This window comes from Tamandua tetradactyla, chromosome 7 (assembly GCF_023851605.1).
Source record: "Tamandua tetradactyla isolate mTamTet1 chromosome 7, mTamTet1.pri, whole genome shotgun sequence".
NCBI lineage: Eukaryota > Metazoa > Chordata > Mammalia > Pilosa > Myrmecophagidae > Tamandua > Tamandua tetradactyla.
In genome coordinates, this window is record NC_135333.1 from 164839663 (window position 1) to 164867064 (window position 27402).

At 38.6% G+C, this 27402-nt stretch overlaps 2 protein-coding genes across 8 annotated transcripts in view; one reads left to right on the forward strand and one right to left on the reverse strand.

Moving 5' to 3' along the window:
* FGD6 (FYVE, RhoGEF and PH domain containing 6) overlaps positions 1-20847 on the reverse strand; it is a 151338-nt gene extending 130491 nt beyond the window's left edge. For both annotated transcript variants that reach the window (XR_013155874.1, XM_077111630.1), the window contains exons 1-2: positions 20664-20847; positions 13278-15705 (exon numbers count right to left, since the gene is read on the reverse strand). Coding sequence is in view for 1 of the 2 variants with exons in the window: in XM_077111630.1 (XP_076967745.1) it covers positions 13278-15705; positions 20664-20679 (2444 nt within the window). In the remaining variant the exon portion in view is untranslated. The remainder of the gene's footprint in view (positions 1-13277; positions 15706-20663) is intronic.
* A 355-nt stretch (positions 20848-21202) lies between these two features.
* Positions 21203-27402, forward strand: part of VEZT (vezatin, adherens junctions transmembrane protein) — a 102951-nt gene continuing 96751 nt past the window's right edge. For 5 of the 6 annotated variants that reach the window (XM_077111641.1, XM_077111637.1, XM_077111638.1 and 2 more), the window contains exon 1: positions 21203-21338. In XM_077111641.1, the coding sequence (XP_076967756.1) occupies positions 21303-21338 (36 nt within the window). In that variant the 5' untranslated portion in view covers positions 21203-21302. The remainder of the gene's footprint in view (positions 21339-27402) is intronic. The other variant, XM_077111643.1, reaches the window with a different exon arrangement.

The window sequence follows — 27402 nt, forward strand, 5'->3', positions numbered from 1 at the left end:
TAAGACATTTACATCTTTTCTATATAGATATCCAAATAACCAACACTGGGGTTTATAACAACAGATACTTATATTTAAGTCATACTAAAATGTTACAGAGACAACAGAGCAAAGACCATGAAATGATATCTTTCGGCAAACAGATACGCGTTCAAATTCCAAGACAATTATATGGATAATTCACCCTACAAGGGAAACCATCTTCCATAGCTAAATCATTCTAATTATTTCCCCATATGTGTACATATATGTAAATTTCACCAGGCTTTCCCTAGGTCCTCAGCTTCTGGACAATTTAGCAAAGTTTGCTAACTCCAAAACTACCAAGAGACTGCCCAGAGGTTTTCACTTAAATCTTACTACATATGAAATGCAAGGACAATTCTTTCATGTATAAAGAATTTCATAAAACTTTGAATTTTTTAATGATATATTTCTTTGCATTTTCTAAACACCACATGAAGATACCTTAAAATCTGTAATACTTAAACTGTTGAAAACTTCTTTTGATTGGCATTCATTCATCTAGATCCCACACCTCCTTTCTGCAGGCTTTGGTAAGAGGATTGGTAGAGTGAGAGGAATGGACTGTTACTTGCACAATCGTGCCATAATATGGAAGGATGTTCACCATGAATCTAATAAGGACAGAGATATGTGAGGCTTTTTAACTCAATTTCTCAACTCCATGGGTGCTTTGTTTTATCAAAAAGCAGAAATTCTCCAAATCAGTGTAACTGCTTTCCAAAATTAACAGATGTTTCCTGTGCATTCTGTAAGCTTGGGCAGTGGGACACAGGTTTACTCGAAATACAGCTGGATTCTGACCTCACAAATAAAAGCAATATTTAATCTGACAACTGTTTGCTCAGATGTGACCACCTATTTTGTGCCAGGTATCTGCTGGGGCCAAGGATGCAAAGATGCTTGTAATCTCTTACATTTAGTCTCATATGTGGGTTTTTTTGGAGGAAGGGGGATGGGGTGGAATAGAGAGAGGTAACAGAATGATGACTTTGTGCTGTGCAATAGCAGAAAACCAAGGAGAAGGTACCTTGTACAGTTTGGTACACAGTAAAACAATACAATAAATGTTAGCTATTATTATTATTATTACACTGTAAATAGGATATTCCAGACAGTATTTCATAGAATGGGACACAGGAATTCAAAAACTCACTTTCTCATGCATTCCTTCAAAAATATCTATTAAAATCTACTATGTGCCAGGCACTGTTCTAATAGGCACTAGGCAAATAGAAGGTAATAAGGTGGAGGCAGAGTTCCTACATTGGAAGGGGAGACTGAAAAAAAAAAAAGATAACATTTGTACTGGGTCTAAAAGAACAAGAAATATGCGTGGAAAAGGATTCTTAGGCAGTGGAACAAAGCTATGACAGGGAACAGAGTATTTATAATGTTGGTCATTTTTGTACAGGTAGGTAAGAAGTACAAAGTGGTTAGAAAGGCAGACTGGGGCTAGATTACAAAAGATCTTACATACTAAGCTAAGAAGTTTGAATTTTATTTTCTAAGGAATAGGGGAAACAAATGATGCTTATCTACAAATTACTTCTTAAAAAAATAAGCCAAGAACTGTCAAAACTGAACAGTAAAAAAGCAAACAATCCAATCAGAAAATGGACCAAAGATGAGGCATTTCACTGAAGAGAATGTAGAGGAGGCAAATAAGTACATGACAAGCTATTCAAAATCACCAGTCAACAAGAAAATGTAAATTAAAACCACAATGAGGGGCGATTCAATGGTGGCTCAGTGGCAGAATTCTCACCTGCCACGGAGACCCTGGTTCGATTCCCTGCGCCATGCCTGCCTACGCAAAAAGCAAACAAAAAAAATAAACCTGATAATGAGACCTATCAAAACAGCTAAACATAAAAAGTAGCGGCATATACTGGCAAGGCTGTGGAGAAACTGAATCACTCACACACTGCTTGTGAGAATACAAAATAGTGTAGCCGCTCTGGAAAAGAGTTAAGCAGTTTCTTATAAAACATTCAATTACATATGACCCATCAATTGACCTTTTGGGCACTTATGTCAGAGAAATAAAACTTAGGTTCATGCAAAAAACAAAATGCATATGAATGGTGACTGCAACTTAATATTTTTAACAGTCAAAAACTGGAAACAGTCCAGATGTCTTTCAACCATGGTACAGGCACACTATAGAATTCAGCAAAAAACAACCAAAAAAGAACTACTGATACACACAACACATTACGTAACTCTCCAAGGAATTACAACGAGTGAAAAAAAAAGATATTTCTGAAAGCTTACATTATCACACAATTCCATTTACATATTTTTTAAATGAAAGATTAGCAGTTGCCAGGGATCTGGGGACTAGGGTAGAAGGGAGATGGGTGTGATTATAAAAAAGGCACAAGAGGGCTCCAAGTGGTGATGGAACTGAATTTTTAAATATGTTGACAGTGGTGGTGGATACAGAGAATTATACAAGTGAGTACAGATCTATATACTCACATACACACAGAAAGACAGACACATATAAATACAGTTAAAACTGGGGAAATCTGAATAGGATCAGTGAATTGTATAATATCAGCATCCTGACTGTGATATTGTACTATAATTTTACAAAATGTTACCATTGCAGAAAACTGGGTAAAGTGTACACAGGGTTTTTCTGTATTATTTCTAATAATTATATGTGAATCTACAGTTATCCCAATAAAAAATTTCAATTAAAAATGATAATAAACCAGACTGCAAATTTCTTGCCCTTAATTTTTTCTGACTCCTAGGTTATTTTTCCCCTCTATTTTCAAATGTTGAGCTCAGCCTAAAGTAAGGACATAATAAGGGTGATTCTTTTGTTTCTGATTTATCCAAACAGAAATTAAGTTACTTAATTTCTATAAAAGTGAAAATTAAATCTCAAAACTCAACTCTCTCTGAAGTAGCTGATTAACTACCAGAGAATAGAAGTGCTCAGAAATATTCCCTCCAGCAGTTAAAATGCCACTATGTTTACATGAGATCAGAGACCTTTGAAAGGAACTATCATTAGGCAGGAGTCTTCAGACACAAGAGCCAGGAACACTGGCAGATTGAGGTCACAGGATTTCATCTCCTAATATGACAACAGCTTTCAGAGCAGTGTCACTCCACTGCCCATCTTCCATCCTGTTTTAACAGATAACACAGGAGAAGAGGAGAGGCAATAGAACATACATGTATTTGCTTTAGGAAACTAAAAATTGACTGTACCTGCATCTCCTTTGATAATGAAACATCCTGACAATAAGACCATCTATATAGCTATTTCTGGGTAAGTTTTAATTTGGGTTAAATTCAGGGGAAATTAAAAGTCTGAATTATAGGATATTTGAAAAGAATTACAGTGGACTTGAGTACCTTCACCTACCTGTATCTACCTCTAATAGCCAAGTAGAGGTCTTATCATGCTTGCTTTAGAGAAGTCTGTTATAAATTAGCAAAGTAAGTATTTTATGCAAATACTCCTGCAGGAGTGTGTACAGAAGGAATTTTAAAATGTTTCCTATAAATATGATTTATGGCATTTATTTGCTTGAAATAAAGCAAAACAAGTCTATTTGCAGTATAACATCATGAATACAAATGCCAAATTAAAAAGTCACAAGCACAGCATTCTGACTTTGGAGGTGGACTCTGCAGGCCTCCTCACAGACACAGTCAGCGACAATGACCAGTGACGGTGGCCCGGCAACAATGCCAGCCCAGCTTTACCTGAGAGCCGCTCTCAGCTCACAGCCCTGACCAAATGTCCTCCCTTATCCCAGCTTTCCAGATCTTGACCTCCCATTATTCAAAAGTCTCCTGAAATTCTTCCTCCTCCAAGAAATCTTTAACTAATTGGAGGTGTGTATCACCTGCCTCTATTGGGGGGGGGGGTGAAGGGGGAGGCCTCTTACCATTCAGTTAAATCTATTTTCACAGTAAGACAGTAAAAGCATGACCTCAAAATCAAAGGACGTTTAACTTTACAAAATTATTTGCTTTGGGGATCCCTATATAGCAAATTCTCTTAAACTAAAGTGTTCTAGAGGTCATAAAGTACATGACAGTGAGAATAAAATAAGGAAAAGGGATAACAGGTGAAAAAGTGGCTCTCATGTAATTCAGTGGGGAAATATGAGGCATGCATAGTTCTTTCTGTGTCATTACCATCTACATGCAACTAGTAAATGACAGGAACGTGCTTTGTACTGTGGCCACCACTAAATGGACCCAACGCAAATTGGAGATGATTAATTCAGCTTCCAACCTTTGAAACACCTATTACCTAACCATAAAAGCGTTTCAATGAACTATCCTTGCATAAAAAATCTGTGGCCTTTGAAAATGCTCATTTACACCTATGTGTGTTTTCCCTCTACATACAACATGAAGACAGGAATATTTTGTCCATCGTGGGCCCCTGGACAGAAGATTCTCACAGACCTCTACAATTACTAAACATAAAATAAAATAAAATAAAATAATGGAAAACCAATGGCTCACAGCACAGACAATATGAACATGTTCTGATTCACCCCCTCTCAATGGTTAGTATCGTTATATTAAAATCAATAAGTCTAAGTGAGAGCTCAAGATCATAAACCTTGTTTCATACTCAGTTTATCTCATATTAGTTGTGTGCCCTTGGACAGGTTACTTAACTTTGACAAGTCTTAGTTTCCTCATATATAAAAAAAGATGGTTTTCTGGTGCCTGTCCATGTGAGAAAAAAAAAAAACAGAAGAAAAAAAACAGCAAAGGAAATTGAAAACAACTTAAAAAAAAGATGATAATATCTATCATATAAGGCAATAGGGACCAAATACCCCATTCAAGAGCTCTTAGCATTATCCTTGGCCTATCAGTAGTATTGAGTAAATAGCTATTACTATTAACCATAAAATCCATACTATCTGATGTTAACATTTCTTATCCCTGGATATTATTTGGTTGAATGGACTTCTGTGGAGATGGGGGAAAAATTAGACTGATGGGGAGCCAGAGAGTTTTGGGGAAGAAAGTTCTGTGAACATACATTAGTAGCATCAGATATTAAGGAAAGTTTCTACTCAGTTTAAATATTCGCCTCCCCCAAACCACTGTTTTAAACAGGAGCCATATAATCCCAGATTTGCATGCACGTGTGTGCAATCCCGCACTCCCTCCTTCCTGACGGGGCCAGCAATGTCTTTTACAATGGGAGCAAAAGAGCTGACGACGTAACAGCCCTGAATCTTTCTGAAACAACTAAGACCACCGAATTTTCTAAATCTTGCTGACTTTCTATATAATGCTTCCATATCAGCATTAGAAAGGGCAACATGGCGCTTTAAAAAATCAGGTTGGAGCCTGAGTTTTGTCATTTCCCATTCCTGCCGTGGGAGGCAAGTCAAGGAGCCTCCCTGGGCCTCCGCTTCATCAGTGAATGAGAAGCCTGGATTACACGATTTGTAAAAATGTCTTTAATTCTAAAATTTAACGTTTTTGTGATGATATTTAACTTAAAACCATTACAAGACATACTTGAGTTTCCAAATTTAAAAACTACTTGATTCAAAAAAAAAAAGGCCTGTATTTAAGTTTCCTCACTTCCAAACTACTAAAAGACTAAAATTTCTGAAATGTTTGCTACCAAATAAATCATACCTGGCCTCCTAAACATCTCATTATCTATCCCTCCCTTGTAACTCCATCTGTCCCTCCCTCCTCACACTTCCTCAAGCTAAACAAAGCAGCAGATAAGAACTGTGATTTCTTCTCATGTTTTTAATAGTGGAGCTATGGAATGAAAAATTAAGTAGTGAAAAGGCCACATAAATTGAAATCTCTTATCTGTACTGCCAATATACCTAATGACCAAAGGAAAGACAAAAAAAAAAAAAAAAAGCTAGCAATTATTTCTTCCTTATACATATCTATCTATTTTCCTGGACTTGAAATTATAGTTGGAAACGACTCAAAATCACAACTGCCTGGATGTGAGGGTGATCTGGCTGCGACATCTGTCACCCCATTGATCGCCAGGGTTGATTCGGCTGATCTGTCTGGCTAGGCGGGTGTCCCCTTCCTCCCTCACCGCTCCATGTGCGTCCCTCCCAGACCGTTCTTCGGTCAAGGGTATACGAGTAGCTGCGCTCCCCTGCTAGAACCTCCAAACAAGCTCTTAAGGTCCATTTGTAGGAGAACATAGGGTAATCAAGCTTCCAAGACTCCAGACAGATCCAAATGAGGCGCTGCATGTGGCAGTTTGCCTTCGTTTAATTAGAAAAAAAAAAAAAAGCACAACTGCCTTTTAGACTAAAAAAAAAAAAAAAACTATTCAAAATTTAATAAAAAGCAAATCTATTCTTGATTTTCTACTATTTCAAATTGTACCACATATACCAAAGTGTATCAGTTGTTATGACCCAAATAAAATATAATGTTTTCAACAGAATCCACAGGAGCTAAAAGAACAAGCAGTTACACCATTTGAAACATAAAAAGGTTAAATGTGTTTGTTTTCCTTTTCATTTTATCTAAACATTCAGGGGAAGCTGACTTTCTTTGTTCAGTGTTTATTATTTCACCTTTCCTGCAGCAAAACCCAAAATACTTTGAGATAAGGGAAGAAAAAAAAATCTGTCTGGTAAACAGACCCTTGAAGATTAGAGCTCAGAACCACTAATCAATTGCATTTTCATCATTATCCATTTTTCCTCCAGGACTCAATCTCTCTAAGCATAAAATGGTATTGGGGGACCAAATACAATCTCTACTCCAATTACACTTACATACCAAAAAAAAAAAAAAAAAAAAGGATGAGCAATCTGGGAAAGAAAACTACAAAAGATAGCTGTTCTTTCTGGTAATTATTATCATAGTACTTCTATTTGACTACCCTATTTTTATAGCTCCAATGAAGAATTATCACTGCCCAATGTCAAAACGACTGGCAAATAATTTTTTTTGTCTCTTCAGAGATCCACCAACACTGATCAGACAGAGACTAAACCACCAAAGTAGTTTTTCTACACCACCAAAAGAAACTATGCAGTTCCTTCCTTGGATTTAAAATTTAAAGTCAGCATTTAATAAAAACGTCAATAGTGTTTTGTAGCTTCCACACCCAAATGTGCTATAATTCACACTGTTCTTTGAACCTAATATACTTTTAAGAAAGTTAGTATAAAACAGGCTGATATAAACATCTTGTATTTTTTTAAGCCCATAAGCGTTTCCCCTAAATGCCAAATTAATCTATGCAGCTGCAGGAAAAGATGATAAATTTAAAAGAAACGTCTGGAAGAACACAGAAAGCTTAGAAAAATTATCTACAAGCATGGGCATTACTTGACTTACGAACACCTGAAATATGAATTCACTCATTCCTTACTTATGAATATGAGCCCAGATCCGGAATTTCCCTGAGCCACCACGGAGGATCACAGCCAAAGAACTCACCTCCCCAACCCCTTCATCCTGTTCCTTCCCTTTTTAATATTTTCCTCAGCGCACTAGCCCTTTCCTCCTTGAATGGACCAGCATTCAAAAATCACAAGAACTATTTATTTAATTTATTTAATATTATTGCTCTGTTCTATTATTACCACAGTCTCTTTTCCTATTCCTTTCCATTGCATTTTTTTTTTCCATATATTAGAAGCTAAATATTTTCATGCACGTTGGCTGGGAAACTAACTCCTACTCATGGTTATTTCTGCTGCAAAAAAATGCATTCTGAGTCCCAAACATCCTCCTGATTGATTTGTCCATTCACACATTGGTGGGTTGCCTGATTAGCATTACTGACCACATCCTTACAGGAATTACAAATATTTAGGAAAAGAAAGAGGGCCCTCCCTTTTTGTCTACCCTTACCTCCCCTTTCCCAAAAGGTTCACATTGGGAATTTTTCTCCAGAAAGTAGGCCAGAAGCTCATTTTCTGTCTTACTGATGAAATTAGTACTAATTTTATAAACAAAGAATCACTGTATCCTTGGATAAATTATAAGATTTAAAATTATTTTATTATTCAAAAATTTAACAAAAACCCAGCAACGGAAAAAAAACATTTCTAATCAATTGTCTAAAAATAATACTGCCACCTCTGTTTCTCCAAAATTTCAGCTATTTGCAAGCAATGTATTTTTACCAAGCAGGACACAAACACACACACACACATACATTGTATAAATATATTTTATATTTATATATGTCTCTAAAAGTTTGAAATGATGTTTCTACTACACAACATATATAGTTGCTAAAATGTCATTCATCTGCTTTGGCAGGAGATGAGACCAAAGGAATAAAGCTGAATAAAATAGTGAAATTTAACTAATTTCTATAACTTTATTTAAAAAGGAAAGAAGAATCACTTTACAGCCAAGAAATAAAATCCGATGCTTCTAACTGCAGTTTCAAATGTAGGGTAAGTATGTAAACAAACAGATTTGCCAAAACTGTGTGGTTATGATTCCAACACAAGAAACATAAAGTTAAGGAGCCATACAAATTTTTGATATTTCCTGAGCTGATGCTGAAAATAACTCACAGGAAAAGGCTGCTGTTGCAATATATGGGTCTTTCCCAACCCCCACGTGCATAGCAATATGGAAATGCTCATTTAGGCTATTAATTTATACTTTAATCATTATATTAAAATGTATCACTACCACCATATGTGGTATATGGTGGTATATGTTGGTATATACCAACATATATATATGGTATATATGTTAGAGATGTCTACTAGATCAGGTCTGATGATTTTTAACACAAATGCCATAACAGGATCTGACATAACTTATAATGCCATTTGACAGCTCTTTAGCCCAGTTTTGTATTTAAAATGAAAAACTAAGAACTAAAAACCTTAGTACCTCCCTTCATCAGAGATGAGGATCCCTTCATTAATTAAAAAATAATAATTTTGAAGTTTATTTCAATATTTCTTTGAATCCTATTATTGAGAAAGGCCAAAAGATAAATCAAACCTGTCAAGTGACAGTAATGTCTGGACAATTTTTCAAGGGACAGCAAGCAGTCCACATTAGCTGATTCCACTTCCTCTCTTCTCAGTGCTTCTCAATCTGTAATCTGCCTTTTCCCCACAGGGCACTCCTGAAATGCTCTCCCTAAGGTCAGAAAACACCTCTTAAATACCAAACCCAATCATACCCATTTTAAAAAGCCTTGGTTCAAGTGTCACCAACACTGTAATTGTCTTTAATACTCCCCACAGGACACACACCTCAGACAGAGCCTGGAGTAATAAAATCACATTATGCTATAATTGTCTGTCACCTCGCTGGACAGAAGTTCCCTGAGATAACACAGTGTTTGATATATAGTCAATATTTGTGGAATAAATAAATTGATGGTTTGTTAGGTTACTTAGGGAAACCCCAACATCATACTTTAAAGTTCTAATAGGAACAAACTGAAACAGAAGAAAAACCTAGAATGTTTCCAGGGAAAGTTTTCTTGGTTATAGAATCAAGAAATCTGCTATAATTTCAAGAGTAAAATCTCAACATTCAGAAATATTTATTTTGCTGATTTGTCCATAACCTTTTCATATCAAACGCCCACATTTTAGGAACTGCCCAATGAAAAATCAAACTTCTAAAAGCAGTAGTAACTGAGCACGCATCACCGCACACCAGTGAAAAAGAATGGACCATCACCTACAGGCTGCTTTAGCTTTATTATATGCCTGAAACATGCCAGGGAAGAAGACTCATACCTGTGCCCAAATCACACTGGAACACTGCAGAGCAGCTCACTATCATAGTTCAACAAAATTGCTTCTGAGAACCCAGAGCTGTGACCAAACTACAACCTATTTAGAAGCACCTAAAGCTACTGTCTCTACAGCTATGGGGAACCTTCCCTTCTTCCCTCCTTCATCCTCACATTTGGCTCTCCATCCCCTCCCACTTTGGAAATTCCCAGTGCTCCTCCCTATCTCCAACCACTCCCTTCACCCTTTCACTCCCTCACTCCCCTACACCCTCCCTTTCTGGTCACTCTGGCCTGGTATCAGAATCTCAAATGAGCAGAATCAAGCTCTTAGCAATGGAGAATGGGGAGGGAAAGAAAGAAGGGACAGGAATAATGAAGAGAAAAGGAAGGAAAGAAAATCTACTGCATACGACTTCCCAACCACCCCACCCTTCCCTTCTCCTTATCACTCTCAATGCCTAACAGTCTTGCTCACAGCAAGCCCAGCTCCCAGTTTCCTCATTCTTCCTTAGTTACCTCACCCTTTGCAGAAACCCAGCTGCCTGGGACCCTGTGGAGTTGCTCAGGGCCTCCCCAGCACCCCCTGTGCTCAGCCCAACACTGGCCAATGCTCTGGCTGCAACCCCAGCTTGCACCAAGGTCACAGAGGTGCAGAGGCAAGAATTGACATGGCTGGAGACCAGGCTAGTACAGTAATGGGTAATATAATTTGGGGCCAAACTGGGTCCTTAACTGCCATATCTAACATGGTTTCTTTGGGAAATGTACTCTGAATTCCATATTATCATCAACTTTTAGAAAACAACTGTTTGGGATGGGGACTCTACAAATATTTCCTGATACATTACAAACATGTTGTTAGAAACTTGTAACTTTTAAGAGGTTGGATTTATGAAATATTTCATGTCTAAAGAAGCTGGCCACATGGGTTACCCACAAGTTTGTCTATTAACTACATTAACTAGCCCAGAATTTGGTTGGTTATATACATACAATCGTAGAACTAGTGATTCTCTGTCAACCTTGGTAAGCAGACTCTTTCTTGAGGGTTGAGAACCTGGTAGACACTCTTCTGATTTACTCCAGCAGAAAAACTGTAAACCTCGCTCAGATTTGCACTTTTCCTTATCTTTTTAGAACCCTAGGGTGTTGGATTTGAATTAATTACTCCAAGCCACAGGTCTGTATTTTCACCAGCCAGTAACTACTAAACAAGGTTCCGCTTTGATCCGCTCCTCCCACCTGAAGCACGTGGCCTGCTTCTCACTGACCTTTCGTTAGGGTGTACAGATGTCCTCCTTAGGAAGGTTTCTATTTTGCTTTCCCAGTCTATTCAACGTTGCTTACAAAGGAAACAACCTCCCAGGCAATTCTGTTAGTCTGACCTTATGACTGGGGGCTTTTGATTCAGCTGGCACAGTTCAGGAGTCTCAAGCCTGTGCAGCGCTTCCCGCTCCAGGCCTAAACAAAAATTTCTGTGCAAAGCTGAATTCCAAAGCAGAACTCACCAACTTTCACTAGGCTGCCCTTCTTGACAACCCTCCCAAAGCCACCCTCGGTTTCCTGCAGCCTCCAGAAGGAACCCCCCTTATGAATGCTGTCCAGCTGCCCCGGCTGGCTACAAAATTTAACCCCATCTAGCCTGGTTCCCCTCATACCAGCCCTAACTACCTAAGAAGCGTGCCAGATAAAGGACAAATTCCAGAAGTGGGGAGCCTGTATGGGAGATAAACCCTAGGGAGTTAAGCCTCAGGGGCAGCAAGGAACCTTCCCCAAAGGCCAAACCTCCAGTTTTAAGAATAAAACTTCATTTTAGCCAAAGATAGTAGTATATCATGAAAAAGCCAAATTAAAATTCATTCCTGTTTAACACACACACACTATTAAAAGTATGTTCTTCCATGGGGAGGAACAGACATAAAAATATACATTTTTTTTTAAATGAACGTTGGATATTTTGACTCTTATTCTTAGTCAAAATATTTATGCCAAGAAAGAAGCTTTGCCTAGGTACCAACTTTCAGAGAGTAGAATGATGTAAACAGAATAGAGCCAACTATGAGAAAAATTAGACAAGGGAGGTATGGAGCCTTTTATAGGTATGAGAATAAAGGGCAGAGAAGATAATTGGTAAAGAAAAATGCCAGAAAAGCATCTGAAAGTTAAAAGAGGTTAAATCAATTTTACTTAGTAGGCTGATTAAAGTTTTGCTTGACAATGTTATTTACTCAATTCACCCAATAATTTTTCTTAGTCCTTACGTGACAGGTATGTTAATATTTCTATAAAAGTCATATTTAAGACTTGAGTACTCAAAGACCCGCAGTTAGTGGCCTAACAGAAATCTGAAGACTTCAAATAAATGTTGAACAAAAAAGGTCTGTGTACTTCTTGTTAAACACAAAATAAACATTTCGAACACAAAGCAAAAACTACCTTTGTGACTATGGAGAGAGGAAAGCAGCTGCAGCGGCTGCTTCCTTGGCCTCTTTTTCATTTATCACTCATAGACCCAACCAACACAGATGAAACACCTAATAAGCCCCTTACTTGGCCCCATGCAGAATAAAAAAATAAAAATCAGAACTCTCGAATGGGCTTAAAACTGAATACAGAACATTAGACGTAACCACAAATAATCATATCTTAAGACAGACTGAGTTAAAAGACTGTGAGGACACCCCAGTAGGACTGAGAAATCAGAATAAGAAGTGAACACTTCTACAGAATAACAGTGGAAACCTGGTGAAGCCAGTGAAGACAGAGCCAGTCCATCACGGACAGGCAAGAGTTCCATAAAAGGGACAGAGTGGGTATTTCAGGGGAAGGAATGACAGATAGTTACGTGTTTCTTGAATTTTTCTTATAGTCATCTGAGGTCAGCAATAAGCTTTCGACAAATAAGTAATCTTCAAAGGGTGATAACATCTGCAAATTTTGAGTATTTTACCTGACGAGGGCATCATATGTTAAAACAGGGATTTCAATCATTCACAGCTTTCTTCCATTTACTAAATAAACTTTACGGAATTTGACAATTTCTTGCCCTAGGTTCCCTGCTATAATTTGAATTGATGCCTTGGAACCTCTGCTCCAGGAATTCCTTGGAGTAACTATGTTGGTCCTAGTTCGAATTTTAAATAGGTCAACTGCTCCAAGCTTGCATTGCAAATACAAATTCCAACCATTAGATAAAAGAATACTGCACTTTTGAGTAAGAATTTTATAACTAATCAATATTTAAGTATATATAGAGAGTGCTTAAGGATCCATTCTACCAGCTGTCTTGAAGAAAAGACAAATAATCACAAATAACTGAATGCATCAAAGAATCAGTTACCATGACCAATGCTCAGCCTCATTATAGAAATCAGGAATATGTTTTTCCTAATATATGCTTAACTGAACCAGTTTCTCACCAAGTGATTTCCCCCATGTGTACCCATCTCACAGGGCTGTTGAAGGTTAACTGCAATAATGCATGCAAAAAAAGAATGCCCATCTGACACCTAAGTTTTACCTGGAAAGCTGATGTTTGGGCCCAAGTTGCAGTTGGCTATCGGCAACTTCGTATGGCTCTTCTACCTCATACACATTTGCATCAGCATCCTCCATGCTGCTGGAATTCTGCCAGTCAAACTCTGCAGTTTTTCCTACAGCCATAATAAATGGCAAGTTCTCGTACTCCGGTATTTCCTCATAATGGCATATGTTTTCATACTCCGGTCCAAAGCCACTTGTAACGGGTTTGTAAGAGGCCTGAGATGATGATTCCCTGGAGAGCATTTGGTCATCCAAAGACTCAGCTCTGGGACTACTACTAGCTGTGCTGATCTGGCCCCGAGACTTCTTTCTCTTTTTCTGGGATTCCAAAATGCAATTATCTGCAGAATAGGCCTTGATGGGCTTACTTCTCTTCTCTTCTACCAACAATCCATGCCAATCACTTTCAATTCCTTTCTGCTCCCCACCCAAGGAGCTGTCTGGGCTCATGTCTCCGAGGTGGCTATTCTTGGACCAGAATTTCTGAAAGTCACTCTTCATGAAACAGATGGACAGTTTCATGTGGAGCAACTTCTTCAAAGAGTTTTTCTTTTGAGAGTCTTTGGAAGATTTGGTGCTCCTTTCCACATCCATAGCAGATAATGATTTTGCTCTAGGTTTGGTTAGGGCAGTTGAGGTCTCACTATTTGAGGATATGGTGACAGATTTCAAGGATTCTGGGTTTCCTAAAAAGGGTAAAATAGGATGAGGTAATTTCCATACAGGCTTTTCTGAAGCCCGTTTAGGCATATCAAGGGAGGATAACATACTATGGTTTTTGGCACATGAATGCTGAAGGTGATTTCTTTCTAGACTCTCCTCTGAAATTTTTTCTTCATTTGAGGGATAGGAACTTTTCTCCACAAGTTCCTCTGAGGCAGCCTTTTTAAGTACTCCTGAAGCAGGCAAGCTGTGTCTTTGAGGTTTTTTGGGTACAATTCTTGAGGAACTTTCATCTTTTATTGTAGATTCCTTTTGCATTTGAGGGGCAGATGCTCCCAAGTTACAGGCAGTGGGCAAATGTTCACTGCTAGTTAATTTGAGCTGCTTGGGGAGGCTCATAGAGAGAGTACTACATCTTATAAAACTGGTGTCTTTATCCACAACAATTGACATAATAGGACCATCTACTGTGCTGCTACCAGAATTCAAACTAGAGTTAGCATCTAAGGGAGGTGCCATTTGTTCAAAGGATAAAGGTTCATGGCACAAAGTTTTCTGTGAATTGATCAAGTCTTGTCTGTCACTGCTGGAGTCCCGATTCAGTTCACTTTTCTTTTCTTGCTTCACTTTGTCTACCTGTTCCTGGTTACACAAAACATTCTGATAAACAACATTTATTTCACTATCTTTCAAACTGTTTTCAACAAGGCAAGAAGAGCTACTGTCTGAATTCTCTGGTTCTTCGGTACTTTCACTAGTAGTATCTATATGCTTTTGGCGAAACAGACGAGCAGTACGTGTCTTCCTGGGTTTGGGAGTTGGGAACTTTTTGGCATACGGTACTAAATGAATTTCTAAGGGACCAAGTTCTTCAACTTCTGATTTCTTACTAACTCCATCTGAAGACATAAAAACACTCCTTTTATCATTCTCCAGAGCTTCTTGATTGGATGAGTGAAAACAACTACAGCTTTTTTCACTGCCATCCTGACAAGTTCCAAAATTTTGAAATTCATCACTAGGAGACTGTAGGTGACAGTGATGTTCAGGAACCTTCTCAAACCTGGAAAGGGATGATGACAATTCTAAAAATTCAATTCTGAATTGCCTTTTGGATTTACAGCCACCGTTAATTTCGGGGTTGTCAGTGGATCTGTGTTTCTGTGGCGAACTAAAGGGTGACGTTCGTTGCGTTAGAACATCTTTGAGCTTCTCTTCTAAGATGCTTGCCTTTAAAACTACTCCACTCTGGCTCTTTCCCTTTATACCAAGAGAATCACATTTATTCCTAGTTTCTTTATTTGAGGAGGAATCACCAATTTTACTGTTTTCTAAATTTTCATGCATTTCTAAGGGCTCTAAAATGAGCTGCTTTACACATGAATTCCCTCTATTCCCAAGCTTATGGATACACTCAGAACTGCAGGAACACATCGGTAAAATATAATCACTGCTCTTGTTCCCTAGATTTTTGCAATTAAAGTTGTCAGTGTTTTCAGGTAATTCCTGGCTATGTTCTTTCAGTTTCATAGTGTTTTTCTTTGCTGGTGATTGCCCGATGTCTTGAACAGGTGAACTTCTTAGAACTTTTGGTTTTGGAGCTATTGCTGGCTTGATTTTCTTTGCTGACTGTGGAACACTAGAATTCACGATATCAGGTTTAGGTGCAACAGGAGGTGGAACTGGCTTATTATTTGCCACCACAATCTTTGGCTTGGGAGCCACTGGTGGCTTCTTAATTTCTAGAAAGAAAAAAATAATATTTGGTGACAAAATAACCAAAGCAAAAGATGATACATGATTAAATTTGATAACACATTTGCTTGTAACAATATGGTGAGCCTGCATTTTACTAGGCAGGTTATGTTGTATTGCATATAGTCAATGCTACTCTTGAAAATTCCTTAAATTGCCCTTAAATCCCAAGAGACTAGTTTTGGGTATACTGCACATTTCTTACTAAGTCCAATACTACCAGTTTTCCTCCAACTTTAGAACAGATCACCATACTTTCAGCTGACACTAAATGAAATAATTGGCTTCTGTTTGGAACGCATTTAGAAAGAGGTACACTTCAGTTTTATTTGCTGAGGGCTGACAGTTGAATTTGCATAAGGCCAGTGTAGGATGGGACTCTTTAAGCTTCTCATGAAAACCAGTAGTTTTCTTCTACCTCAATGTTATTCAGTAGAGTTGTATAAATGCCTTTTATCAATGCTTTGTCTACTTCAACAGACAGAACCCCAAAACAAACTTAAAAAGGAGTACAGGCATCAGAAAATTTCTAAACTTTAAAACGGAATACTATTTGAGGCTTATAATAAAGGTGATATTTCTCTGTGCAGAGATTATCAATTGGGAATTTTCATTATAATCCTTCATGGAGCTTCATTTTTTTAAAAAGTCACATGTCCAAGCCCCACCCCAGATTTAAATGAGCAGAGTCTTTGGAGATAGAACCTGGACGTGTGTGTTTCTTTTAAGTTCCACAGATAATTCTGCTATGAACCCTTCATTAATAGTCACTGTTTCAGTGCATTTAAAAGATTATCACAATGTAGTAATTCTTCCTCAGTATATATAAATAAATAAAATATTTAATGAATACCTATTTATACTGTGCTAGATTTATACAGACCTGGCTCCTAGCCTCTAGGAACTTAATAAAAGCTTTATACAGAAAGCTGTAAAATGAAAAGGTAGAAGGTAGCTGTTCTTCCACCTACTCTGCCACTTATGACCTAGTGTTATTTCTACAGGGAATATGAAAAAAAATGAGAAAAAAAATTTTTTTCCATGGAGACTTGAGGTCAGAAAATGTTTCATCTTATACTTCTTATATTTTTTTCTTATATCTGGACTTAATGCTTAATAAAAACTTAATTTATTGAAAAAAACATTAATTTTTCAAAATATCTGCTGCAAAGGACTGCTAAATATTGTTAATTACTTAAATATACAGTGGTGTTGATATTTCATTTGGTGGTGACTTTCTTTTCAATAAAGGAAATTAATGACAATACTAAATTAGATATTGTATTTTTTATATTATTATAAAAAAAATAGAATAGGGTGCTCAACTCCCTTTTATCAATCAAAGAAGAATTTCCCAAATCCCCTGTATTATCCAAGACAACATAATAGCAAATCTTCTCACTCAATTCCTGGGTAAAGGGTTATCAGAAATAAGAAAGATAATAAAATATTTTCAAAGTTAACAATATAAATTTCTAAAGCTATACAATTTCAGTTAGCTGCTCAATGAGCAGGCTATTAGAGTTTTGTGGGGTTTTTTCAAGGCAGGAAAAAAACCTTGTAAAACTCTTCAAAGTTTAGTGATAAATCTTAATTCATGACCTATTAAGTTAAATCTTAAGAGGAAAAAGGAATGCCCTAGGGCCTCTTCCCAATCCCTCTCCCTCCATCTTACTAAAAATAATGAAAAATGACAGACCTGTCACATTGATTTCACTTCTGTAATCAGTCTTGAAATATCCTACCTTGGGGATTTTTAAAGAAACAATAGTAATGTTTAAAATTTCCCATCAAATTAATCTTTCAATTCCTGAATGATCAATTTTTGATTCTTAGTTAAACAGTCTTTTATTCTCTGGTACCAATTTTACCCTTTTCTTTCAATGTGTTTTGTACGTGAGGCTGCTTCCAAGAGACTTAAATCCCTGTCCTTAGTGGCCTGGAAATTCACTTAACTATATATCAGTACAGACATAGGGTTGATTCTGAATAAATATAGCACAACATTATGTACCTAGTGCCGAGGATGCACGCTAAAGAATTAACTGTCAAATTCAGCCTACCATTGTTAGCCAGCTATATATTACACGAAGCCAACCAATACCATAACTTAGGGAAGTAAGCTAACCTATTGTGCTCCTCTCTTTAGATCGTGCTGCCTCATTTTCTCTACAGATAAATGGGGGAGTTGATTAGATGGTCTTTAAAGCCCTCTTACTTCAGGAGAAGCTATGGTTGATAGTCTCTAGCCTCTTCACTCCATGTGAACTACCCACCCTGTGCTGTTTCCACCCCTTTAGATAAGCTCCAGAAGGGCAGGGAATTCGTCTATCTCCATCACTGCTATATTTCAGTGCTGAAAACAGGGCCTAGGAATAGTCAGAGCTGCCATAGTCTCTATATGTCTCAGTAACAGGAAATTTCATTAAAAAAAAAAAACAATACCCATTTTAACGTGAGAACAATATTTTGAAAAGTTATCAGGAATCAACTTCAATAACTTTATTGAATAAGTCCTTAATGATTGGTAGGAACAAGTGTCCAACTAAGTAATTGGTACAATAATATCTGAAATGTTTTGTTTTTTGTTTTGTTTTGTTTTCTTTTAGTGGTTGTACTTTGAAAGAAACCCAACTCAAAAAATAACAAGCCATTGTATTATGGTATGTACCAGTGTCAAACTATTTAAATAAGTACACAATGTTTAGAAATGAATCCAGCACCTCTTGGATCTTAATACTGCATCAACAGTCAGACCCAAAATTTCTTAGAGCAAAGCAGCAAATCTTTTATTTACACAGCTGTTTGGCTACAGGGAAAAATAAGGTAAGAAACTAAAGCACTTGCACCGTATTACCAACTATTATAAATACACTCGTCATCTGTTATACACAGATGGCTGTGGTTCACATGTACACCTTCTCGGCTATTGAACCAGCCAAAAAGCAAATAACAGACATTAAGACAGTGGCCTGCACATGCTAAAAAAGAAATAAAACAGACCCTTGTAATATCTTTCCATTTCCACATTCTGCTCTAGAATAATTCTAAAATCATTAAGGTCCCACTATTCCACAGATGCAAGAAAGAAAGACAAAAAACAGCAAACTCTTTTTCAGGATACATATAACTTAGATAACCCCAGTTCTCTTCCATTTTCCCCATAGATACAAGAAAGAACCATAATAAATCTTAACAGATGGGTGAACAAAAAAGTAGCTAATGAGTCTCAGCAAGCCAAGCTAAAAACCAACTAATTCAGTGAGCCATGATACAAACCAACTAACCAACACAGGAAGCATCCCTTTTTTAAACACCACAAAAATGTCTGTGGATTTCTTTAATTGTAGAGTTGATAAAATGTAAAAACAGTTTGCATTATTGTAGGCTAACTGAAAAGAAAGAGTAATAAATGTCCAGATTGGGTCCTAGAAATTAGGTTTACATATTTAAATGTCAAATTAAATGCTTGTGTACCTGTTCATTACAAACTGTTAGGACTGGAATTGAAAACTGATACATATAAGGAATTAATATGTTGAATTTACTTGACACCCTCAAAAAGGGAAAATTAAAACTGAATGGAAGGATTTTTAAAATTCCAACCACTTTAAATTTAAATAACTTAGACTGGTCCAGTAAAAAAGAAAACTTGAACAATTAGAATGAAATTTAGGATGAAAATAATTCACCTTAAATCAGAAGAAAGCCTCCCTTTGTTGAGGAAAACATGTTCAAAATAACATAACTTTGCTAGTGTATGATGGCATATCTGATACATGTACATACAACATCAAAAGAGAAAGATTCACAACACCTTGCTTTCTTATTTCTATTGGCTACCTTCTTGTCTTGTTAGTTATAATCTGATTATCCCTAGCCATGCAATACTCAAATATACCTAGGCTTTAGAAATAATACAAACCAGAACATTAGAGCGCTGTTTGACAGTTTAAAGTTGCAGGAATTTTAAACAAATGCCTAGAAAAGCAAAGAAAATTTAATGTGTTACTTAAGTGCTGATTGTACAAGTAACTCAAAGGGGAAGTTTTAAACTATTTTACTTTAAAATCTCTAATTTAAATTTATTCCCTTCAACACGGACAAAAATTTGAACAGGGGGAAAAAAGCCCTCTATACTAAGAAATTACTAAGTTCTGGTTTAAAAAGTTACCTATATTCTGAAATGGATTGAACACCACTTTAGTAATTATTTTGGAAAATAAGAACTGTTCCCCAAGAAATGCTCAGAAATACAACGTCCAGAACTGCCCAAAATTCACACAAAGGTTTTGTCATTTGGATGAGAGGAAAGGACTATGGAAGGCAGACAAAAAAAAAAGAAAGAAAGAAAGAAAGGTTTTGCTTCCCCCAAACTAGGTAAACACTAAAGAAATAGGGTGAAGGGAGCAAACATTTGCAATCGGCCATCCTATTCCTTTGCTCCTGAGATAACAGGGGTAAAACCACCAGGACCTCGGTTAAGCGTCTAAATTTCTTTATCTAATGAGGGCAGGGTTTGCAGTCAGATACCAAGTTTAAAGCGACTCAACACAGAGTCACCGAGTCAAAGCGTGGGAATACTGACTGCCCTTTCCTAGAATAACTGATTTCTTAACATGGAAATCTAAACTATTTTCACACGCAAGAGCAAAGTCGCTCAGGTTTTAGGCGACAAAGCAACTATTCTCCCTACACTTCGTATTCCACCTGGCCCCCTCTGAAGGGAAATCCCGGGACATTCACGGATCTCCAAACAGTTCCTCTGGGCGGTAAGGGACGAGTAAATCCCGCAGCAATCCCTTCTACGCAGCACTTGCTGAGGTTTTTCGGGAAGGTAGAGGGCACACTACTCACGCACCCCAGAGAAGAAAGTTGCTCGCGAGCCGCAGACCAGCAGCGCTCCCGGCAAACTCTCCAGCGCAGCGCGAGCGTCTGCACTTACCCGACGCCGAAGTCATGGTTCTCCCGTGCGGCTCACGTCCCCGCTCGCCTCCTTCACTTCATGGGTCCCTTTCAGTTCATTGTCTCAGGTGTTTGGGCACACGAGAATACCCCCCGCCGCGCCCGCATCCCGTCCCGCGGCCCCGCGGCGGAGCCCCAACGCCGCACAAAGGAAGCGGCCAGCCCCAGGGTCCCCGCTGCGCTCCCGGGCGCGAGCCGCCGCCGCCGCCGCCGCCGCCGCCGCCGCCGGGCAGGCGGGCGTGCGCGCCAAGCTCCGGGTCCACAGCCAGCCGCGGGCACGAGCTGCGCGCACGCGCTCCTGCTGACGAATGCCCGTCCCCGGCTCCGAGAAATCAGTGCTCCGGGCGCCCTCTGTGAGTCCCAGCTTGTAAAAGGCAGACAAAAGCCTCAGCCTTCTCCAATCAGGGGGCTCAAACCTCATCTCGTTCCCGCCCCTCCCGCCCACGCACGCATGCTCTTCTCCAATAAGAGGGTCTGAAAAGCGGGCATGAGCTGCGAGGCATTCTGGGGACTGTAGTTTCCAGGCCCCACGGATCGGGCTGAAACAGACGCGTTGGAGCAGCCTGTTCTCCCGCCTTCATTTCCCATCGTGCTGAGGCGGGTGGCATGGCGGAGAAGGATGACACCGGAGTTTGACGAAGAGGTGGTTTTTGAGGTAAGGAAAAATGGCGGTGGGTGGTGGAGTGCCTTTGTTTGAGGAGAAAACGGATGGGGAAAGCGAGGAGGCAAGGCGTGGGGCCGAGACAGGGGTGAGCGAGGCGCCCCTGACGGCCTCGGCCACCTAACCCCGGCCGTGTCGGGGCCTAGCGTCGCCGCAGCCTGACAGGTGTAGCCCTTGGCGCCCTGGTGGTGGCTGGTAGCTGCCCCGGGCCGGCGCAGGGTCCCGGGTGGGAGACGAGTTGCCAGCGCCCGTGGGCGGGAGTCGTGTCTCACCCTTGGCCGGGATGAACGCGCCGCGAGAGGGGTGGGCGTGGGGGGCTGTGCCCGGCCGAGCGGGGGTGAAGCGTGCATTTTGGATACCCACTAATACCACTTAGCCACCTCCCTTTTTCTTCCTCGTCTTTTCTGGTCAGTACCCAGAAGTGCCTCAGGTCACCTTTCACCATCGAGGCGTGGCCCCGCGGATTGAAGGCAGCAGGTGCGGGTTTTCTAACACGGGTTGAAACCTTTGTGTAGAGACCTACTGTGGGAGATTAGGGCCGGGACATCTCAGCGTCCAGGTTCGAGTCTTTTGTCCTTTGCTTTTGCGCTAGGTGTAGCCCCACCTTCAGATTCGAGGCTGTGAATGTGAGTGCTTTTGTGGGGGACTATTTTAAGACGTTCTCTACCATCTTGAAGGAAAAACACTGGGCTGATGTTTTTTGTTTCCATTTTTCTATCAGTCGTAGGTCAAAACAGACCTCTGTAGGGTGTGTGTGGGCGTGCGTGTGTGTGTGTGTGTGTGTGTGTGTGTGTGTGTTTATTGCATATTTACGCTTTACATTCACTCATCCAACTAGATTTTAAGAATTTTTTTAAAGGCCCATGCCATATAATGGGAAAGCTAGACATTAGCAGATAATAGAGGCCCGTGTAATGTGTTGAAATATGTTCACGCTGTCACTGGAGGATTAATGTGGAGACTGCTCTTCATTTTTGCGGCGTCCGAGAGGCTCCACCCCAGGAAATGATATCGGAGATGAATCTTAGGCTATGAATCGGATTAGAAAGATGGAGGGAGAAAATGCATGATTATGCCAGGGTTGAGAGGCTAGAAAGTACCTGGTTTGATTTTTCTTTGGGGGCTGGGAGGGTCGCTGAATTAAGTGGTTGGATGTGGCTAGAACCTAGAGGTAGTAGGAGTCGTGGCCATTTTACCGAAATGAAGAGACGGAATGCAAGGAGCACACAAGGGAAGACAAGGGTCTGAACTGAGGAAATAAGAGAAGAAATAATGTATTAATGGCTTGGAGAGACATTTCTAAGATAAAATCAAGGAAACAGTTAAAGATGGAATGTGGAAGTTGAAGAAGAGAAAGAAATCTAGGTTGCTTAGATTTCTAGAATAAGGAAAACGGGGTGGATGCATTATTGTCACCCTATTTTCTTAAATCTCTGAGTGTAATGTAATACATGCAAAAGAACATTTTATTGTAGAAAATCAGCCCCCAATTTAAAATCATCCACTCTCTTGCCACCCAAAGATGGCCATTTATAACTTTCCCATTTTTTAAATTCCTGTGTAATGTTTTTTAACTCACATGATACCATACCCCGTTTAATTTTCTGTCCTTTATTTTCACGTGAATTTATTATGAATCTTTCCAATTCATATAATAATTACTATAATATTATAGCCCATTATGTATATATATATAATAAAATAACCATTTTCCCCTTTTGGGATGATTAGATTATTTCAACATCCTTGCCATTATAATCAACACTGTTGTTAGTCTGTCTGTAACAGCAGCTCTGTTTTCCCCTTCATAATAATTTCTAGAAGCAGAACTAGTGGGTCAAAGGATATGAACATTTATCACGACTTATGATCCTGCCAAACTCCTTTATCAGAAAGGTTATATACCAGTTCATGCTTCCATTAGGAATAAGAGAGTATTTTTACCAAATCCTCAGCAACAGCCTTACTAATTTAATAAGCAAAAATAGTATTCCATTGTTCTAATTTACATATTATACATTTGTATTTATTAGTTATTTTTTATTTACTTGAGCATTATCTTTGCATTGTTCGTCCGTTTTCCTGTTGGATACTGTCTTTTCAAATCTATTTGCATGAATACTTAACATACTAGTTTTACTTGCCTTTTGTCATATTGGAGAAAAAATTTTCCAGTTTACTGTTTAATTTGCTTTTTTGTTATATGTATTATTTTGTATTGCCATATAATTTACACGTAGGAAAGTACACAAATCATGAATGTGTAAATTGATGTATAGTCACACATTGAACACACTTGTGTAACTAGCACCCAGATCCGACTTCCTCCTCTTCCCTTTCAGTCATTACTTCCCACCTCAAAGATAACTACTACTCAGATATGTAACAGCCCAGATTAATGTTGTTTCTTTTTATAGTTTGTATGCTGTGCAATTCTTTTATGTCTGCCCTTTTTTTTTGGCTCAATTTTATGTTTGTGATATTCATCCATAATGTTATGTGAGCATTTTTGTTTCTCTGTAGTCTTCCATGTGACTATATAACAGTTTTTTAAATCCACTTTTTGTTGATGGTCATTGGGTAATTTCCAATCTGGGACTATTCCAGATAATGCTACAGTGAGCGTCTTAGTATACATGTTTTGTTGAACACTGTATCAGCTAGGGTTCTCTAGAGAAACAGAATCAGCAAGACATATCTGAAAATATAAAATTACAGAAGTATCTCAGCAACTGTGGGAATGTAAGAGTCCAAGATCTGTAAGGCAGGCCACAAGCTGGCAGCTCCAGTGAAGGTCTTCAATGAACTGTCAGGAGAGGCTGGCTGGCTGAAGCAGAAAGACTGATTGTTTCTTCTGAATCCTCCTTAAAAGCCTTCTGGTGATTAGATTAAGCATCACTCATTGCAGAAGACACCCCCTTTAGCCAATTGCAAATGTAGTCAGCTGTAGATGCAGCCACCGTGGTCATGATTTAAGTCCATGAAATGTTTTCACAGGAACAGACAGGCCAGTGCTTGCCCGACGAGACAGCCAGGCACCACCACAAGGCAAGCTGATGCATGAGCCTGACCATCACAAGCACATTTCTTCTGGGTGTATGTGTAGGTGTGGAATTGTTGGGTCATAGAAAGTCACATGTTCGCCTTGGAAAGAAATCACCAAACATTATTTCAAAGTGATTTTACCAATCTATACTCCCATTAGCAGTCCAGTTTCCCACATCCTTCCCAACACTTGCTAATTCCAGTCTTTTTCATTTATCATTCTGATGGATGTGTACTGATATCTTTATGGTTCTAATTTGCATTTTTCTGATAAGGAGGTTTGAAATTATTTTTATGTTTATTGGGAAATTGTATATCTACTTTTGTGAAACCCACTCAGATTTCTTATTTATTTTTCTGTTGGATTGTTCCTTTATTTTGTTGAGTTGTAGGAATTCTTTAGAATGTCTCATCTCTGTGTGCTGCCTCTGTACTCTTAATGGTATCTTTCAGTGAACAGAAGCTCTTAATTTTATTATGATCCATTAAACTGTTTTCTTTTATGGTTGGAGCTTTTTAAGAAGAATAGGCCTAGTCTAAGGTCAAACGTTATTTTCTCTAAAAGCTTTATTCTTTTATCTTTTGCATTGTGATTTGACATCCATCTAGAACTGTTTGTGTGTGTGCGTGTGTGTGTGTGTGTAAAGGCAAAATATTTTTTTCCTGTATGGATGTCCAATTGACCAGGCACCATTTACATCTTAATATCTGATCAAGTAAGCCCCTCTTTGTTTTTTCTTCTTCTTGATCCTTTGTGTTTCTGTGTAACTTTTAGGATCAGCCTGTTAATTTCAGTGGGGGAAAAAAAAACTACGGAAATTTTTATTGAGATTGCCTTGAGTCCAAAGATTAATTTGGGAAGACTTGACATCTTTACATTATTGAGTTTTCCGATGCATGGACATTTATTGTGTGCCTTATAAATGTGTACAGTAAGGTTCCATCTCTTTTCTGTGCTCTAATGATTTTACAAAAGGAAGATATTCCTTGAGGGTATAATTAAATTGGCCCTTAAAGGATCTAGGCCTTTGCTGGTGGTGGAAAGAGTGGATCTTGACCACCAGTTCCATTTCTTTTATAATTATTGTTCAGTTCCAGTTTTCTCTTTTGGGGAGCAATTTTGAAAGTATTCTGAAAGACAGTGTCATATAATTGTTAGAGACATGGATTCTGGAGCTGGACAGCCTAGGAAATCCTAGCTTAGACATTTATTGAAGGAACTGAGGTGGTTACTTAACTTCTCTCTGCTTCAGTTTTTGCAATACTAAAAATAGAAATTACAATACTTAGAGAGTTACTGAACTACTTAATGTAAATGAAGTACTTAGATGAGTGCCTGACACATTGTAAAGCACTTAGCAAATGTTAACTATTACTAAACTTTTCCAGAAAAATGTTATTATCTTGGTTTTTAAAGTTGTTAGGGATAGTTTTTCAGCCAGGAGGGAGAAGAGACTAAAACTTGATCCAAGGAGCTTTATTTCAAGGCACGGGTGGGCTGAAGCCTAAGAAGGCAACAGACCGAAGCAGGGGAAGGGGTACAGGTTATATAGGATGGTGGTGGGAAATAGGGAAAGGGAGGTCGTGGATTTTCATTGGCTAGTTTGGACACGGGAAATTGGCACATTCTCATTGGTTGGTTTAGAAGCAGAGGGTTAAGCAGGGAGTTGCAGCTCTTCATTAGGAAGGTTTAAATTTTAAGGCCACCATACTCATTCAGGGTTGCAACTGCCTGAGGACGGATATTGGTTGAGGGGATCTTATGACAAGATTACAGCTGCCAGAGAGTGAGACAGCCTGGGCTGGAGTGGGCTGAGTGGATTTCCTGAAAATCAGGGGTTGGGAGGGAAAGCTTCTTGGAATATTTGTTAGGGGTTGGTCACTTCCTGGGGGAATGGTTTCTGCCTAACAATTAGTATAAAGTGTTCTTAGTAGCTTCTTAATCTTTAGTCTCTTTCATAATTCTCATTAATCTTATAACTTCCTACTATTATTTATGACCTCTCTTTTTATCTTGTGTAAACTTGCCAGAGTATTAACTTATCAGTTAGATGTTTTGAAGAACCAGTTATTGGGTTAGTTTGATCAGCTCAATTTATTTTTATTTTTTAAATTTCTGTTTTGTCTATTTCCTTTCTTCTACTTTCTTTGTGTTTATTTTGCTGTGTTTTTCTCTTGCTTCTTGACTCAAAGACTTATATGCTGAGAATAATTTGTAAGGCTATAGATTTCCCTATGCGTACAACTTTAACTGTATCTCATGACTTTTGAACTGTGGTTTGTCTCACAGTTTTTGTAATTTCCATTTTGATTTCTTTAACCTATGCATTATATAATACCCAGATATATTGGGTGAGGGATTAATGTTATTGCCGGTAATGACTTTTTTTCACATATCCTTCCAGACCCACAATTCTACCCTGAATATTATAGGTTGTATCACTTATATTCTTTTGTCTCTGGATTCTATTTTGGTTCTGCCATGGGAAAACCACCAAGAGATCAGAGGAGAGAGGAGAGAGCACCAGGTATTATCTCCCTAGCTCCCTCTCTGTTGGGCTACTGTTTGGTAATCATTGTATTCCTCTACCAAAAGCCACAGGTCTTGTTGAGAGACCCTAGTCCCTGAGCTTTAACTCTTACAGGGCTTCAGTGATACTATTTCCCTCCCTTGACCATTAGGCCTGTGGAAGGTAATAAGTTTCTACTGTTGCTAGTCCCTGGGTGCATCACTTTCCCCTGATAGTTGCCTAAACCCTGCTTACTCATTTCATTAAACTCTTTTCATTTACCCCTTTTGAGTGTGCCATCTGTTTCTTGGAAAGTCTACCTGCAAGAACACTTTGTGATTAACCTGTTCTTTAGCCTCTGTTCTGTTCTCTTTTGGGAGTAACTCTTATTCATTATCATCCATGGCCCCTAACTTTCCTCTCTGAGAATTTATTCCTTGTCTATTAGTACTCCACAGTCTCATATAAAATGGATGTTAATGTATGTCTTTCTTGGGGACTGC